Here is an 18,483-nt window from a genome sequence, read left to right on the forward strand (position 1 = left end):
TGTGTTAGCCGATACCGATACCGATACCGAATACCGATACCAGTGTCCTGATTTCATGTTGTGTTTATAGCTATCTAGCTATATATCTCGTGCTGTGTTTATAGCTGACTCCTCACTCAAATGTGCACTTGCAGTTTGGGCAACTCCAAAGCAAACTCCACATGTCCCAAAATTGTATTTACCTGCCATAGTGTCCCCCTTACCCCTGTGTCAGATCGGTGGTCAAACTGGCATATTCACCGATACCGATATGACCGGATATGACAAATAAGGGCCGATCCGATACTTTTCCCGATACCGATACAGTATCGGGACTTCTCTACTTTTAACCAAGGTACCTTACATAATGTAGATTGTGCATTCATTTACATTCACCCATTCACACACAGATGGTAAATGGTAACGCCGCTTTACAGAGATTGTGCATTACATTCACCCATTTATACACACATTCATACACCGATGGCATAGGAAACCATGCAAGGCACCAACCTGCACATCGGGAGCAATTAGGGGTTCAGAGGCTTGCTCAAGGACACTTCGACACTGACTCTGGGGGAGCCTGGGATAGAACTGCGGAACTGGGAACCTTGTAGTTGTGACTAGAAGCAGGTATTCAACATATCCCCATGCACAGAGATAAAAAATGCATGACAGCTAGGTAGAGCATATCAAACGCAGAGGCCTGGATTCCATCCCCAAAGTCAACCCTGACCCTCTTACCTCTTAGATCAAATATTATAGTCACGGTATTGTTAACGTTATTTGGTACAAAACAGCAAACATAATATCCTGTAACTGTCAAAAAGACTTGATGCTGCAGTGAGAAAACTCAGTAGTGTGAAAGCCTTGAAGGAAGAAAGAGAGGACACGCTTACCGCTGTCAAAAGAATAACTGATTGGATTTGGACTCCCAACATCTCCATCTTTGGCAAAAACCATGTATATTTCAGATCCCTGGAAAGAAAGAAAGAGTTGTAGTTAGAAGTTGTACCGGTATGTCAGTTACAAAGAAAACCAACTATTCCTGAATATGATCTTTTCATGAAATTTGTATATGTAATGGAATGCATGAAAGGGTATTGTTGTTGTACTCACTGGCACCGAGACTTCGTAAACGTAGCCAAAGTACGGCGTCCCGATGAAAGAAGGGGGCGTGTCCTGTTCATCGATCACATTGATGGTCAAGGTAGCCGTGGACGACAGAATCTGTACCTTGCCATTAAAACTGCCACCGCCATCCTGTTGGAAACAATAGTGCATTTAGAACTTTGGTTCTTCTTGACCTGATGTTTAGTTTCTAACCTTTATTTGGATAGTGTGTTTGTGTGTTTGGATAGTGATGATTGATTGAAATCTTTATTAACAGTTTGTCGAATATGCACAGGAAAGCACAGTTCAATAGATCTGCTAAGAGGATAAAAAATAAAAAAAACAAGAAAGCACTACTAATGGCTTGTTTCCATTGGGGTCCTTCATATTCAATTCATCAGAACATAATGACATACAAATATACAGTACTATGCAAAACAAAAACCGGTTAGAAATCAAGAGAAAAAATAAGAACAGTAAGGGGGGACTCTGACTTTTATACTGGCCAATTTCTCGTTGCAGCCGCCCACCCATAAGTGCTCTTTGAGAACAGTTGTGTGACATGGAGTGATGTATAATTATGAAGGTGGGACTTTGTTTAGAAGAATTATTTGTGCCACATAAATGTGTGAAGAAATGCATTTCCTGTCCTGGTATGAGTATTGAAAGAAAATTAAACATAACATAGGCTACTGGGTGATAACAAGGTAATATATTGGTTAAATTCGTTAGATTGGTTAAAATATGGGTGAATATTTAACCCTGAAATGTCATGTACTGTATGGGGGGAAAATGTTTTGTTTTGTTTAGTTGAATATGGTCATTCATTTTCTGTTGCCAAGGTTTGCTCATAGGGGGAGCTGTGGGGAAAAGGAATGTTAGCAATAGCTCCAGGAAGTGAGGTAGGCTACCATGAACAGCTATAAAAGTACAGGAAGTGAGGCAACCTGGGGTTCCATTTTAGTTATCAAATGTTTGATGGTGGTTTGTCAAAGAGACTCTTTTAAGGCCAATACTAAACCAGAATCAGGAATTGATAAACCACAATGGAAAACTTTGAGATCTGAAGAAGAAAAGTTTGGTCAAGGAACATTTCTGAGGATTTAATTAGCTTTTGCTTTTGGACTAAGGGGAACTAACCTGCTGTGGCCTCCTGACTTGAAGATTGGGAGGATTGAGGACTTTTGAGTTTGAGGTAGGTTGTCGGTCTATATATGGTCTCTATATGACGTGATGTGATACAATCATACAACCATTACCTTGGCAATCACAGTGACAAAGTGTGTCTTGGATTTCTCGTAGTCCAGCATCTCCCCGGGTTTGATGCGAAGGACGCCGCTGTGTCTGTCCATGGCGAACACGCCGGACTGCGAACTCTGGGAGAACAGAGGCCAAACAAAACAAAACAAGGCATTTCAAAAGCAGTGGTGGGAAAAGTATGCACATTTGTTTTAAGTACAAAAGTAGTGGCACTGTGGCATCAAAATGGTCTTAAGGTACCAAAGGAAAAGTAGGCCTACTCACAATATTTGCCTCTGAGATGTAGTGGAGTAGAAGTAAAAGTATTGTAAATGTTACTTTCCACCACTGTTTAAAAGCTCAAAACACAGATGAACACAACAGGGGTCAGAGGGTAAAAAACAAGAAAAGGGGGGGGGGGGGGGGGGAAAGCCTGTCCTTGTCACTCACGTGAGCCATAATGAAAAGTGGTCAGATGGTCGTACAATTCGACAAAACATGCACTCAAGAGCCAGATGAATTATAGGCCACATCCTGTATACAGTATATATACTGTAAGTCCCATATAGGCCATAACCCTCTCTGTTGTTTGGAATGCAAAGAGCCCATATGTACAGAATGCCCAAGGACAGTGCGGGCAGGTGAAAGCCGTCGCAGGCCAGATGTGGCGTGCGTCACAGTCACTCTCCATCCCAGCTGTTATTTGGTCCTAATAGCCCAAAGTGCAAAACTACGGCTCCCTGTCACCCTCGCAAAAGCGGCACGCTAAGCCTCTCAATACATCAACACAAATGTAATTGTGAGTTTAATCCCCCGGGCGCCTCATGTCGATTATACATGCAAATGCCGCACACACATGGGCTAAATTGATGCTTGTCTCATTATCATTACCTTTGTTGTTTTTGTTTGTTTTTTTAATTTGTTTTTATCTTGCCCAGTGAAATTAGGGCTTACCAAATGCGCTCTTTACAGGTCTTTTATCAAGACGGGTTTAAGTGGTACTGAGTTCACAGCGCAACAAAAGCTAATTCATCATGTAATGACAAGGGACAATTTCACAATACAATTATTGTGAGCTTTTCTCTTTCATTTTTAGCATGATAAGTGATAATACGGTAACAATAATTATGGTCCCGTCCCTAGTGGTGTACAGTAACTAAGTACATTTAACTAAGTACACTACTGTAATTTTGAGGTATTTGTACTTTTTCTTGAGTATTTCCAATTTCCAAACATACATTAGGCCTACCCACATCAGCCCTACTGTACATTTCGCCCCTTTTGAAATTAGCGGATCTACAAGCTAACAATACGCCGCGATGCGACACATTGTGAGCTTGTAGATCGGCTATTTTCAAAATATTTTGAAACGGGACAATCTGCATAGTGAGTACTTTCTACTTTTGGTACTTTAAGTACATTTTGATGCCAACACTTTTGTACTTTCACTCAATTGCATTTGGAATTCCGGACAAAACGTGTAAAGGAGTTGTTCTACATTGCAGTATTGATACCTTTTTTCCCACCACTGCCCATCCCTATAGTCACAGTACCTGGAGGAAGTACGTGACAGAGCCTCCAGAGCCGGTGTCTCTGTCGATGGCCTCCACCTTACAGATGCTGCTGCCAGGTGCCGCCGTCTGGAATGAGCAACGGAAGAAATCATCTGGGTGAGAACGGCAAGCGCAAACGCACTATACTATAGTGTTGATATCGTAGACTTAAACTATGGCGAAAGATGTTCGCTGACTACCTTTTTTGACAAACAAAATAAGAACTAAGCTATGATGACTAAAACTTTTTTGTCAGCAAATAAAAACTAGACTAAAACATGTCATTAAAGCTATGACGAAAGACATTTGACTGTATACCTTTTTTCACTGACAAATTAAATAGTCATACAGTAGGTTACTGTATGGACTAACTTACTTCAAGGACGTCAACGATTGCAGGCATGTTTTGGAACTCGGGTCTTTCATCGTTTGCATCCATTACAAACACTGTGACTCTTTCCACAACCTGGAAAGAGGAATACATATTACAAACATGATGATACTCATAGGGCTGTCCCCGACTAAGGATTTGTATAGTCAACTATTATTGGCCAAATGTTGTCTATAGTCAACTGGTAGCCTATAGTGGGCTAACATACAAAATGCAATAGAGAATCTATATTTGGGCTGTGTCTGATTTATTATATCCTATTTATTATTATTTTTCAAAAGTTGAGTTCTGTATAATCCCATGCTGTACCTTGCTTTTCCCATCTGTGATGCTGACAAGAACTTCAATAGAATCCTCTTTCTGAAGTGATGATGACAAAAGAGATTAAAAAAACAGACAACCTAAACATAGTTGACTCGATTCTGCAGGACCAAATAGAGCATCTCTTGTTCATTATTTGTATATTTTCTATTGAATCGCTTTGCTGACAATGCAATAAGAACATCAGTACCACACTTTTAAATAAACAATATATTATGAAACTACAAATTCCAAATACACCTAAATTGTCTAAGCTCAAATGAAAAGCCAAACGGGAACATATTTTGGTCCATTTGTGCAGAGTTACAGACCAGTAAGGGTCCCTTTGGTTCCTAACTATCAATAACTTAGACCCCACTTTGAGAACCAGCACATCCAGTATACAGGATTGGTGATCTCCCACATATCTTAGATCAGTGGTTCTGGTTCACAAACCTTTTAGCTCAAGACCCAAAAGAGAAATTAGATGTTTGCCCGGGAACCAAACTAGTGAAAATAGCAGATCTACAGCTCATAACGCGTTCCTTCGCACAGTAGCTTGTAGATTGGCTATTCTCCCTACTTCTTAAACATTCGTTTTGTAATTTATGGAATTTCTTTGGAATTTTCTTTGATTTCTTAATGAAATCACAAACAAACATAATTTAATTTTGTTTTTAATTAATGAAACATTAAAGGTATATTCAGTGATTTCACTTAATTCAAATATCACTTATTTTTTTGTTTTGTTGTGATAATCCTCCCTACTATAGAGTGTGCTGGCCATATAAGGAGTTCCTCCCTGTCCCCAGTTAACCCCTGGGGGTCAAAAAACCTTAGGTTTCGTTTTTGACTCTCTATCCTGATTGGACGAAAGGCTGGGTCCCACAGCCAAAAACGAAACCTAAGGTTTTTTGAGTGAAATCACTGAATATACCTTTAAGTTTTTTGAAAATGTTTTTGAAATAAAAATAATTCAAAACAAAATGTAGGAAATAAAATATTAAAGGAGCCAATACGTTTGTGCCCGCGACCCACAAACGGGTCTCGAGTCTCGACCCATTGTTTGGGAAACGATCTTCTGTTGCCTATAGGTGATAATTAGAAATTAGTGGTAATAATTACCTCTCTATCCAGCTTGTCCACCAAGGTAATGTTTCCAGATTCAGGGTCAACTCTGAAGTATTCTTTGGCCCCTGGTTCAAGGGCCACACCGTACCTCACCTCCTCTCCTTCAGGGTCTGTTCCATTGAGAGTATAGATGTGTGTGCCTAATGGAGGAGAATAGCATTATTATTAATATCATCATTCACGTTATTCAAACCTAACAGAAATTTACCACTTGAACCACGTGTGGAAATGCACTTTAATATTTAATAATAATACATTTTACGTATGAACTTCAAGGGTCTGAGTTTTGTTTCCACACGCTACAACTCAAGTTTCAGATATGGTTCTCAGAAGTCAGAATCTAAATTGTGGCTACTAACCACGAGTCCTGGCTGGGAACCCAGAACGGCATGAGAACGTATACTTTAAAAGTTTTTCTAAAATGGCTCCTAGATCTATTACAAGCTCACAACACACCTCAGCAACACATACGGTACCGTTGTATACAGTAGATCCGTCGGCTATTTTCACTTAATGAGTTTTCTTTTCATTACGTACCTCCCCTTCAGGGGTTGTTCTGGTAATAATGTAAACTCAAACAAAACAAGGCCCATTATTTATTTGGCATTTGAGCCACGGACCACAATTTGATGACATTTAGCCTCTCAGACTCAAAATTAAAGAATATTTTGTTATTGTTGGATACGATTTTGTCCACAATTCCATGCTGTATTGATGTTACTATATACCATTAGGACTCACAACAGGCAAACTTCTACATTCTCTAATTGTGTGGATTCTTGTAAATTAAGTAAGTTTAACAATAATTTTACTCTTACACTCTCAGGAGTTAGGGTCCATGCAGTTAGCTACCAACTTTCCATCATTTACCATAGGGACCACCTGGAACCACAAGGACCACTGGTGGTTCAAAACAACTGTTCTAGAAGGTTTCAGGTGGGAAAAGATCCACAACGTAAACAGATGGTGGCCTTTTAACCCTGTCTGACGGACAGCTGCACCTCACCTGCACTGACAGCCTCACACCACACATTGTCAGTTGTGACCTCCAGACCAACATGCTAATGAGCATCTGGAAGCGCACCATACAGGACCTAGCCTACCACCTGCCAGTCTAGACAATTTGACATCCTGTGTGTGCTCAATAACAAAAAATACAAACATAATGAGTAAAAAGGGGAAGGCCTTTAATAAGTCGATTAACTATTGTTAAAGCCCCCCCAAAAAGAGCTGGCTGAATGCCAGCTGGACTTATTACAACCAACAATTAGTTGAGTTGTTTTTTTTTCTGTTCTGTTGTCTTGTAAGTTGGAAATTGTATCAAAGTGTGTATTGATATTTGCACTCAAAGGCCTTCAATGGGAATAAACTCTAGACAATTATTCTGTTGATACAGGTATTGATACAAATATAATATCAATAGAAACGTCAGTCAATCAATAAGGTTGTTGATTGGTTGGTTCTCACCGACAGGCGTGTCCTCAGACAGGCTGAACAGCGCTAGGTTCCCGTGGTGGCTGTAGGGTCCATTGTCAAAGAAATAGGGGGCAAAGTCTGCCTGTACTGTGGACAGACGCAACAAAGCTAAATTAGTATCAGTGGTGTAAAAAGATTTACTTAAGTAAATACTGCAATGCATGTATGTGTACTCTGTTACAAGTAGAAGTCCCATATTCAAAATGTACTCGACTACAAGTACGAAAGTATTGGCATAAAAAATTACTTAAAGTAGCCTACTAAAAGTAAAAGTACTCTTATTGTAGCATTGATAGCATTTCTGTTGGCTTAGATAGCATTTTGACACAGACACAGAGCATGTTATGTAGACAGCACTATAATTGTATTGTATATAGTTATAGCACGCCATAGTACATATGTATAGCATAGTAGTAAATATGTATAGTTTATATGTATAGTGTATGTATAGTTTCATTATATAGATATTCCACTGTTACTTTCTTAGCTTACGCATGTTTCATGATATTGATAAATGCTTTTATGTGATGTATTCCCATGCTTTTGTTCTTGCTTAAATGTAAGTCGCTCTGGATTAAGAGCGTCTGCTAAATGCCTAAATTGTAAATTGTAAATTGTAAATTGTAGAATGACCCATTTCACAAGTTCGAAATGTGTAAAAAGTATTTTGAAAATTGTCAAGCTCAGAGCTTGTAGATCTGGAATATTCAAATGGCTGAAATGTATATAGGGCTGACATGTATGTTTTCTATTTCTATCAAAATCACAATTAAAGTAGAAGTAAAAGTATTGGAAATTGGAAATACTGTACTCAAGTACAAATACCTCAACTGATTTTACTTAAGTAGCCTAAAGTACTTAATTAAATGTATGTATACGTAGTTACTTAACAAGTATGACATCTTAATGCCCATGCATCACAACATGACATTATCTTATCTCATATGAAATTGCACATTCCAATTGCATTTGAACCTTTCATAGTGGCTATACACAAAGCTGGCTATTGCACTTATAACACCCGTGCTTCCCAGATCAGGATTACAAGTTGGGTTACGTCACAGTCCAAAAATATCTACTCTATACATAGGTCAGAGATCTATATTCAATGGTAGAAATCAGGATGACATTTCCTCTTAGAAATAATACATCATTATAATCGTCCTTATACCATTGTATACTGTATGCCTTTGCTATGACGTAATTGGCCTACATAAAATGCTGAAGGCCCATTAAATTAATATATTAAATGAAAGCCATTGGGAATTTCAAGCGAGGCATAAACTCACATGTGACTGTGGGATATGGGAAGCATTGCAGAGCGGAGGACATGCATGACGGACGAAAGGAAGCAAGGAAAGACAAAAACGAAAAGTCATAAAACATCAAATGTTATACAATCGTAGTAATGCTCTTTGATATTTAAGTGCACGGCACTCTCTCAATCCCATCACAGCAACGATAGCCATTATAAGAATTTTAAGAGGTGATGACCACTTACCAAAGCAGACGTGCACTAGAATGAAAAGCAATGAATAATGTAATTTCTTGACATTCTTCATCCTAAAGAACGTTGGTCATGGAATGAATGAATGAATGAATGGCACCATGAAGACTCTAGGGCTCCACCGCGGAGTGGAGGCTCGTCACCGCTCATGAGGTTCACCTTCTGGTGGGGAGAAAACAAGGAACGGCTGCTTGAGGCAGATGCTTAGACAAGCTAATCCAATATGACACCTCTTAGCTGTGGAAGGAGACTCACTTATCAGTCCAACTGCATGGGAGCTCCTTCCACCAATCCACAGGAGCTGGCTGTATAGTGTGGTGCACTGATTAATCAAATTAATCTATTATTATAGAAATAATTGGATAAGATAATAATAATTGATTGATAACTCATTTTATTATAGTCGAAAACTATAAGGTCTAAGCATGCATTGTGAGCTTTTTAGCACCACATAATTGTGCGACAAAGTCTAACACTAAACTACAGTTGATGGCGACTTAATATTGTATTGTCATGAGAGGTAGGCCTACCACCAGATGCAGATTTACCAGAGAGGGGGGGTGTGTGTGTGCACGTGCGTGCGTGCGTTGTCATCTGAACAAAAAACTGAACTCACGCATACAGTATTATGCAAAAAAGAAATCTGCACAAGACAACACTTTGAAGCTCTACAATGTCGCGTGCAAGAGGATTTACACACATAACATTGTTTTTCATATTCAAAACAAAATCTAATTCATAATCCCAGTGGTATTAGTCAAACGTATATATGACTGACCTCCATGAGCCAGTAAAGATTCAAGAGCTGCCCGCAGCAATAAAATAAAAAGCTGCACGGTTTGGGTAGTAGAGGGCAGACAAGGTAGTGCTGCATCGTATGGTCCTCTTCTCCATGCACATTCACAGATGGTTGGGCCGGTTTGTATCCCCAGTCTTCCACTGGACCCATGGTGCTTCTGAGCCAGAAGGGAGGTCTTCAGAGGGGGGGATTCCCATGTCAATAGGAGGGGGGTCATTCTCAAGTTGTCCATAGCTGGAGTCTGGTTTCTTCCCGAGATGTTGTAAGGGGCTGGACATGGCTGAGGAAGCTTCTCCTTGACTTCAGTCATTGGGCCGAGGGTTCCTGTCCATGAAGGAGGTGGCGTTCATTGCTGGTAGCTTTTGTCATCTCTACTCGGCTGGTGGCTTCCCGTCTCACATCTGCAGCCTGCAGTGGCAATGCCAGTGAGGAGATGTAGTTTGTTCATGTTGGTAGGCTTCAAGCAACCAGTTATCAAGCGGCAGGTGTTGTTTAACGTTCGACTTAGATATATAAGGGTTACCAACTCCATCTATTATGGGGACCATGCACCTGGAACTGGTGGTCCCCGGACCACTGGTTGAAAACCACTGCCCTAGTCCAATGGTTCTCAAAGTGGGGTCATTGGGCAGGTTCCAGCTAGGGGGGGTCCCCAGCAAAATGTGTTAATAGCATCAAAATCATTTTAACCACTATACTTTATGGAGCTCATAGCTGAAGTTCAGGAGCAGGACCACACCTCCAACGCAGCTACCTCCACCTCCTATCAAGCCACCTCCAATCGGTGTCACCTCCACCTGTATATGAAAGCCCACGCACGGTTCTCCCTCTGTCCTCACTTTCGTCATCCCCCAAGCCTAATTATCCTATACTCCCTCTCTAACCTCTCCTTTTTACATGTCCCTAAGGGGGGTTTGTGGTGCATGGGAGCTGACCTCAGCTTAAATGACACAATGACCAGCTGGATGGCCAGATGACCCGTCGTGGCTCATCTTCGTTCTGTTCATTATTCGTTTCCTTCATCGTTTCATGCATTCTTCTTTTCATTAATAATACAATCTGTTAAATGTCCTCATTTGGTGGTGTTGTCCTTGATAGTGAAACACCTATATAAATTACATATAGGCTATTTGAAGATGGCCGATCTACAAGCTCACAATAATGTGTTGAGATATGGGACTCGTTGTTCAGCTTGTAAATCAGCTATAGTTTCAAAACATCCCGGAGCGCCCATGGGGTCGATCCAGCTATTTGGAATATAGGCCCGAAACAAATCGGGGACTCAGATGATCTGTGTGTGTGTGTGTGTGTGTGTGTGTGTGTGTGTGTGTGTGTGTGTGTGTGTCAAGGCAGTGGTGGTTTCACGTTTAATTCTTGTGCCGCTGGCAGATGGCAGCAGGCCTCCAGATTAACCCACTGTGCTGTAATCCCTGCTCATCTTGTAATGCACAGGGCCTGTTTGTGCATGAGGAGACACACGCACACGCACGCACGCACGCGCACACACACACATCGACATGCACTGTGCACGGCCACGGTGCATCCCTTGGTGCACGGTGTTGTTGATTTTGACAGCAACATTTTTATTTAGTTTTAGTCATAATATTTAGTCATCTGAAAACTTTCAGTTTTGGTCTATAGTTTTAAATCTACAGTTGATTGTGTTTTTTTGCGCACACGGTTTCATGCTGAAAATAGCCGATCTATTCAAGTTGTGAGCTATTTTCAGAGCCCAACCAAACAAAAAATTATTTATCTTTTAGTTCTATATCTCTTCTCCACTAGTCCCTCCCTATAACATTTTAGTCTAGTTTTTATCTGTTGATGGAATTGTCAATATTGGAATTGTCAATTTATTTAGTTTTCGTCTGTGAAAAAAGGTAGTCTAATAACTTTGTTTGTCGTTTTAGTCGACGAAATCAACACTGGCATGTACAGTGCTGCGCGGTCACATGCACAGCCACAGGTAGCCTACTGTCTGCCACGTGCATGCCCATGGTGCACGGCCACAGATATCTATCTGGATATGTGAAAAAGCAATGTTACGGTTTATATGAAAACAGCGAACACATTCAGAGAATGTTTAAAATGAAAACTTAAAAGCTTAGCCACTTTGCAACACTATACCATGCCTATTCTGACTGTGGTAAACATTTGGTGAAAATAGTCGATCTACAAGCTCACAACAATGCAGCACATTGTGAGCTTGTGAATGGGCAACTGTCAGCAAAGAGATTTGGTTGTGAGGGGGTAAAAAGGAGGGGCTCTTGTGTGAAAGAAAATAGGAGTATACGCACGGTAGTATACTATAGAGCCTGTAACAGATGCACTCGAGCTTCTAAATTCAATGTTGGTGGGCTTTGCCAGCTAGGGGTTGAGCTTGGATTTTATTTGTACCTGGTCCACCCCTAAAGCAGAAAGATCCACACACCAAATGATAGCTCCCATTAAAGGGATCTTTCATTTGCATTTCAGTTATGAAATACCTCTGCATGAGAGATGCATGAGGCAGATATGGCACAAACTGTCCAAACCAACCGCCAGTGGTGGAAATGAACTAAGTACATTTTCTTAAGTACGGTACTTAAGTACAATTTTGAGGTATTTGTACTTTACTTGAGTGTTTTCGATTTCCAGTCATTTACTTCACTACATCTCAGAAGAAAAAATATATTTTTTTTTTACTCTACTATACATTTATAATTATGAAAACTTTAGTTACTAGTTATACTTTGTAGATTTGGATTATTATTACAAAACATGCATTAACCACTTCAGCCCTATACACATTTAGGTAATTTGAAAATAGCCGATCTGCAAGCTGTAAGCTTGATGAAATGATACATTTGAAAACTTGAAATGAGACATTCTGCATAATGACTGAGTCCCCCCGAACCCTCCTAAATGGGCTCAGGGATCTGTACTTGGCCCCCTCCTTTTCTCCCTAAGGGCTCCATCTTGTGCCACCCCTTGCCCCTTATCCCTAAACTTATTTGCCATTTTTTACTATTTTAAAACATTTAAAAATAGTTCAACTAGCCAATCTACATCAACACGTTGTTAGCTTGTAGATCGGCTATTTGTACTATTTTAAAATGTTTTAAAATAGTAAAAAATGGCAAATAAGTTTAGTGATAAGGGGTAAGGAGTGGCGCAAGATATAGGGCTAAATCTCTTGGCACTGTCATCTCTGCTCACAATCTACCTTACCACTGCTATGCCGATGACACACAACTGTTTCTATCCTCCCCCACCCCCACCCCCACCCCCCCCGCCCTCTGCTTAGGTGGAAGAGCGCATCACTGCATGCCTGGCAGACATCTCACAGTGGATGTCTTCTAACCACATCAAGCTGAACCAAGACAAGACTGAGCTTCTCTTCTTCCCAGCTAAGTCCTGCCCCATGCAGGAGCTAACTATTTCCATATAGACAACGCCTTGGTGACTTCGGTTCCAACAACAGCCACGAACCATTGGTGTTGTCCTGGACAGTCAGCTCTCGTTCAAACACACACACATTACAGCGGTCACTCCATCCTGCCATCCTGTAGGTTCACACTATAACATTCGAAGGATTATTAGACCCTTTCTTGCACCCAGGAGTTAGCCCTGCAGCTCCTTATCCAGTCATCAGTCAAAAAAAACATGGTTATTGTAACTCTTTCCTTACTGTCCTCCCGGCATGTGTACTTACTTAAGCCTCTCCAATTGATTCAGAATGCCACAGCACACTTGGTCTTCAACCAGCCAAAATTCCAGTGTTGGGAACGTTCACTTTCTACATGACATTGTATTGTACTTGCTTTGGCAATGCAAACGTTTGTTTTCTCATGCCAACAAAGCTCCATTGAATTGAATTGAACTAGTTCTGTTCACAAATTTAAAATGGAACTATAGTTCAGTTAACAAGATTTAAAAAATATATTTCAATTTGTATTATCGTGAGAACGATTGCTTCCATTATCGCATTGCAACTTATCAGGAATATAGAAAGCCTGACGTTTCTATTAGCTTAATTGGATTCCCCATCGACGATGTCACTTTTGGACGGGTTTCTGAACTGCTCACAGCCCAGTGGTGGAAAGTAACTAAGTACTTAGTACTTACTGTACTTAATTTTGAGGTATTTGTACTTTTACTCCACTACGATTATTTGAAAACTTTAGTTACTTTGGAGATTTTAATTTTGATTAGAAAACATACATTAACCACTTCAACCCTATACATTTTGGCCATTTGAAAATAGCCGATCTACAAGCTCACAATGTGTCGCATTGCAACGCATTGTGAGCTTGTATATCTGCTATTTTCAATAGATTTTGTACACATTTTGAACTTCACACATTCACACTTTTACTTTTAATACTTTAAGTACATGTTGATGCCAATACTTTTGTACTTTTACTCAAGTACATTTTCAATTCCGTACTTTTACTTGTAACAAAGTAGTTCTAAATTGCAGTATTGGTACTTTTACTTACGTAATTAAAACAATTGAGTACTTTTTCCACCACTGCCACAGCCCTCCCATGAGACACAGACTGAGTAGAACAAAAATAATGGTGGAATTTTATGACAGGACCAATTATATGAAGGTAGGCTCAAAGGTGGTGAAGTTGTCCTTCTAAGTAAAACATTTGAGCACGTTTCCCACCACTGCATGCCTATACAGGAGTGACCATGGCAACAGTGCATGGCAACAGGTAGCCTCCAATCACTGGATCATGTTGTCATCATGTGATGATTGAAACCCTGCGTGGTATACTGGAATGACAACCACATGAAAGAACAGTCTTCTTTGAAGGGAAGAGAAACAAGAAGGCTTTAACAACTCCTGAAACCGAAGCCTGTTTTAATTTAAATTATAGTGGTTCTAAAACATGGACCCCCCCCCCATCTGAAACTGCATGTAAAAATTATGTTTTTGTACAGTCCATTTGGTTAATCCATTTATACACTCTCGCTTAAGTCCCCTAACCCCTTCGATGAACCCTGAGCGTCTTTTTTTTTTTCTGGAGACTCATACTGCCCCCCCTTTTTCACTTTTTCACTTTTAACTTTACATGAATCAAAGATGTATTTATTATCAATCATGACATTAGATTATTTACAAATTATGCAGCATATAAATCTTTTAGCATTTTAAATTAATATTGGCTTCATATATCTGCCTGAGTGCCTGTTGACTTAAAATGGCAAATAGTGATTGGACATTTAAGATTTTAAGATCATGTGAATCATTTAAGATTATGAATGACTTAAAGTGTACATGAAATGCAGTACAATCCTGCAGTGGTTGGACAAAGCACTTATAAAGGCCTATATTGTGTACTAGTAGTAGTACTACGGTAAATGTAGGCTACACTCGGAGAGCAGAGCCCTCCATCTACAGAAGCTCATTACATTTTCAATTCAATTCAAATGAGCTTTGTTGGCATGAGCTACACTGGGGCCCAGTGTAGCTCATGCCAACAAAGCTCAGTACACTGCACTGGAATGTGCTAAACTGCTGCCCCCAAGTGGTATACATTAGTAGTGGCTGACTTAAATAATCAAGGTATCTTGCTTGTTCGGTGACAGGGGTCTCCCCCCAGCTCCCCCATGTCTCTCCAGCTCTTTTAATAAAACAAATCAATACATTTTCAGGTGGGTTGCCAATTTGCCCCACCGACTTCTAATTCGACACACGCGTTCCACACCCCCAGTGCCTGGTATCGAGTCGGTCGGACCCACGGTTCTCCACAACCACCACAAAAGGTTCTGCTCAGGCTCTGCCAGTGGGCCTAATCAGCCTAAATCCCCATCTCCTGTGAAATTTCCAGCCTCTGCCTCAGCCAATTGATTGGCATGGCAACCCCACACCTGACAATTGATTACTTAACCAGTCCACTTTTCACAGTCAGTCAGTTTGCCCTCTTCAGACACAGGCAGATACAACAGAGATATCCATGTGGGACACAGACAGACAGTTAAAACAGGTGCTATGACAAGTTGACAACAGGTATTATTAGGTTCCAAAGTTGCATCGTTCCCAAGTAGGCCGGTGGCCGACAGGCACGTACAGGTCTAGTCATTTCTAATTTCACTCGTTCATTACCATGTATCTTGCATGAATTCCCTCTCCTGATTGGATAAAGTTGGTGTCCCACTCCCAACTGAAATGTGTTTACAAATGAGTTGGACTGGAGAGATTTTAAAACAAGTAAGTATTGCACATTTATGTTCCACAAATGTGTTTAAATGTATTGGTACTGTACATAAACTCATAATTTGTTTAATTGATTTATTTATGTTTCACTAGGTGTTCAGACAACATACAACTGCGTAGAATGATATAGCATAGATGCCACATAATAAGAATATAAAAATAGGCCTAATATTTATAAAACTAATTTGGTAAGATTCAATCATTCAAGTAGTCATTTTCACATACCGGTAATTAATAGTCAACATGTGGGGCATACACTAAAGTGACTGTGTGGTTAGGGTACAGTACATTAAGTTAGAATGTAGTATAAAAATCACACCCGTGTGAAGTGAGGGGCGCTCTTATCATCGTACATCATCATGTTTGTGTTACGCAATGTTTGTGTTTACACAAACACTGAAAATTGTCCATTCATTGTCAATGGCATTTCATGTTTGTGTAGGACAAAGTTTAATTGTGTTGGCACATACACCAAAGGCTGGACATAGGAGGGGCCATCGCCCCTCCAAAATGAGATGTACAGGAGTTTATGAACAGTTACAGTACAGTACACTACAATGCGCAGTATAGGCCATACTAATTTAAATGTCCATCACTATGTTGCTCTAGAGTCTAGACTATGGCAGTGCTTCTCAAAGTGAGAACTTTGAGAAGCACTTTGAGACTTGTTTCCTCATATTCAACATGGAAGGGAAGAAAGTGTGGATCTGAGACACGTATGTCTGAGGTGAAACAGTATGAATATACACTGTCTGCCAGGCAGGGCTGCAGAAAAACTTTGGGGCAGGTCCGTCTAGAGTTTAAATGGACAGGTATCAGTCAAAACGGAGACATCGAAGAGGAAGGATGGATGGGGAAGGATCAACATATGGAATGTCAGAACAGGTTCTGACATATACCCATATACTAATATTGATGACAAGGGATCTCCATATGGGCGGGCTTAATTGCGACATCAGGTCGCATTTACTATGATCCCTGATTTACATTCATCCATGATGATGTCATAGTGATAGTCATGAGACCTGGGCACAATATATGGTGGCTTTCCCCATGTATGGGGATTATGATCCATCACTGTCGTCATGGTGATGTCATAATGATGATCTCATCGTGATGATGTCATAGTGTCGATAATTTGCTCAAAAATGGACAGCCTGCACAAATCTTCATTTCTAGACTTGCACTGCAACAGTTTATGTTGTGTGTGATGTCAGACCTCAGTTCCTGGCCAGCCTACATAAGATGCAACTTGTCTTTAGACTTTCACTTTGTCTTAGTGATGTATAGATGTTTGTTTTTGGCCTCTGACGGACAGCGAGAGTGAGTGAAGAGAGACAGAGAGAAGCGGGAGAGAGTGATATAGTATTAATATATTGTCCAAACCCAACGGAGGAACCTAGAAGTCTCATTCCCATCACAATTCATTTATATTTCCAGACTCAGGTCTCCTGTTCTGAGTGAGTGTCCATACTGTATGTCTGTGCCTCACCTTCCTCCATGAACACATGAAGCCAAACTGCCTCAGCAGCCTGTCTGCAAATGAACTGCTCTGTAATCAGCCAGAAACAAAGAGACACAGATGAACCCAATCAGCCGAGTTACACAGGAAAAACCTTCACCTCTCAACAGTGTGACAAGAGTTTCAATATGTCAAGTAATCTGAGGGCACACCGGCGTCTCCACTCAGGAGAAAAAACATACCACTGTCAACAGTGTGACAAGAGTTTCACTAACTCAGGTAATCTGAAGAGAACCAGCGTATCCACACTGGGGAAAAGCCATACCACTGTCAATATTGTGACAAGAGTTTCTTTGAGTCAAGTCATCTGAAGAACCACCAGCGTATCCACACTGGGGAAAAACCATACCGCTGTAAACCGTGTGACAAGAGTTTCTTTGAGTCAAGTCATCTGAAGAACCACCAGCATATCCACACTGGGGAAAAGCCTTACCAATGTAAAAAGTGTGACAAGAATTTCAGTTTGTTAGGTAATCTAAAGGCACACCAGCGTATCCACACTGGGGAAAAACCATACTGCTGTCAATATTGTGACAAGAGTTTCTTTGATTCAAGTCATCTGAAGAACCACCAGCGTATCCACACTGGGGAAAAGCCTTACCAATGTAAAAGGTGTGACAAGACTTTCAGTATTTTAGGTAATCTGAAGACACACCTGCGTATCCACACTGGAGAAAAACCATACTACTGTAAAGAGTGTGACAAGAGTTTCAATCAATCAATCAATCTACAGACACACCAGCGTATCCACTCAGGAGAAAAACCATACCACTGTCAACAGTGTGACAAGAGTTTCGGTGTGTTGGGTGCCTTGAAGAGACACCAGTTTATCCACACTGGGGAAAAACCTTACCAATGTAAAAAGTGTGACAAGAATTTCAGTAGGTTAGAAATTCTGAAGACACACCTGCGTCTCCACACTGGTGAAAAACCATACTACTGTAAACATTGTGAAAAGAGTTTCAATGACTCAAGTGGCTTGAAGAGACACCAGTGCAGACTTGAGAAAAACATTTCCAGTCTTTTGTAGTTAAATTTAAGTTCTGAGTGGATACAGCTGATATATTAAAACACAACATTCAAGAAACTGTCTAATATTTTAGTGTAGTCCTGCTCTTAACACAATCACTGATGGGAATTAAATTAAGTAATTCATCCATCACTGCCAGAATTTTTACCAATCCCCAACAACGCCTGGCTTTGCATTGTGACGTCATGTGGCAGCCAAGTCTATCTATGGACTTTTAATGTTTGTCTTATTCATG

The 18,483-nt window shown here is 40.4% G+C and overlaps 1 protein-coding gene across 1 annotated transcript in view; it reads right to left on the reverse strand.

The window, feature by feature from the left end:
* Positions 1-18,483, reverse strand: part of cdhr1a (cadherin-related family member 1a) — a gene marked incomplete at both ends in the record, with an annotated part of 77,918 nt that overhangs the window by 13,195 nt on the left and 46,240 nt on the right. The window contains 8 exons of the mRNA XM_083774959.1: positions 879-957; positions 1,099-1,242; positions 2,352-2,468; positions 3,885-3,971; positions 4,261-4,350; positions 4,585-4,635; positions 5,701-5,846; positions 7,174-7,264. Of these exons, the coding sequence (XP_083631085.1) occupies positions 879-957; positions 1,099-1,242; positions 2,352-2,468; positions 3,885-3,971; positions 4,261-4,350; positions 4,585-4,635; positions 5,701-5,846; positions 7,174-7,264 (805 nt within the window). The remainder of the gene's footprint in view (positions 1-878; positions 958-1,098; positions 1,243-2,351; positions 2,469-3,884; positions 3,972-4,260; positions 4,351-4,584; positions 4,636-5,700; positions 5,847-7,173; positions 7,265-18,483) is intronic.

This window comes from Protomyctophum parallelum (genome assembly GCF_964188405.1).
Source record: "Protomyctophum parallelum genome assembly, chromosome: 10".
Lineage (NCBI taxonomy): Eukaryota > Metazoa > Chordata > Actinopteri > Myctophiformes > Myctophidae > Protomyctophum > Protomyctophum parallelum.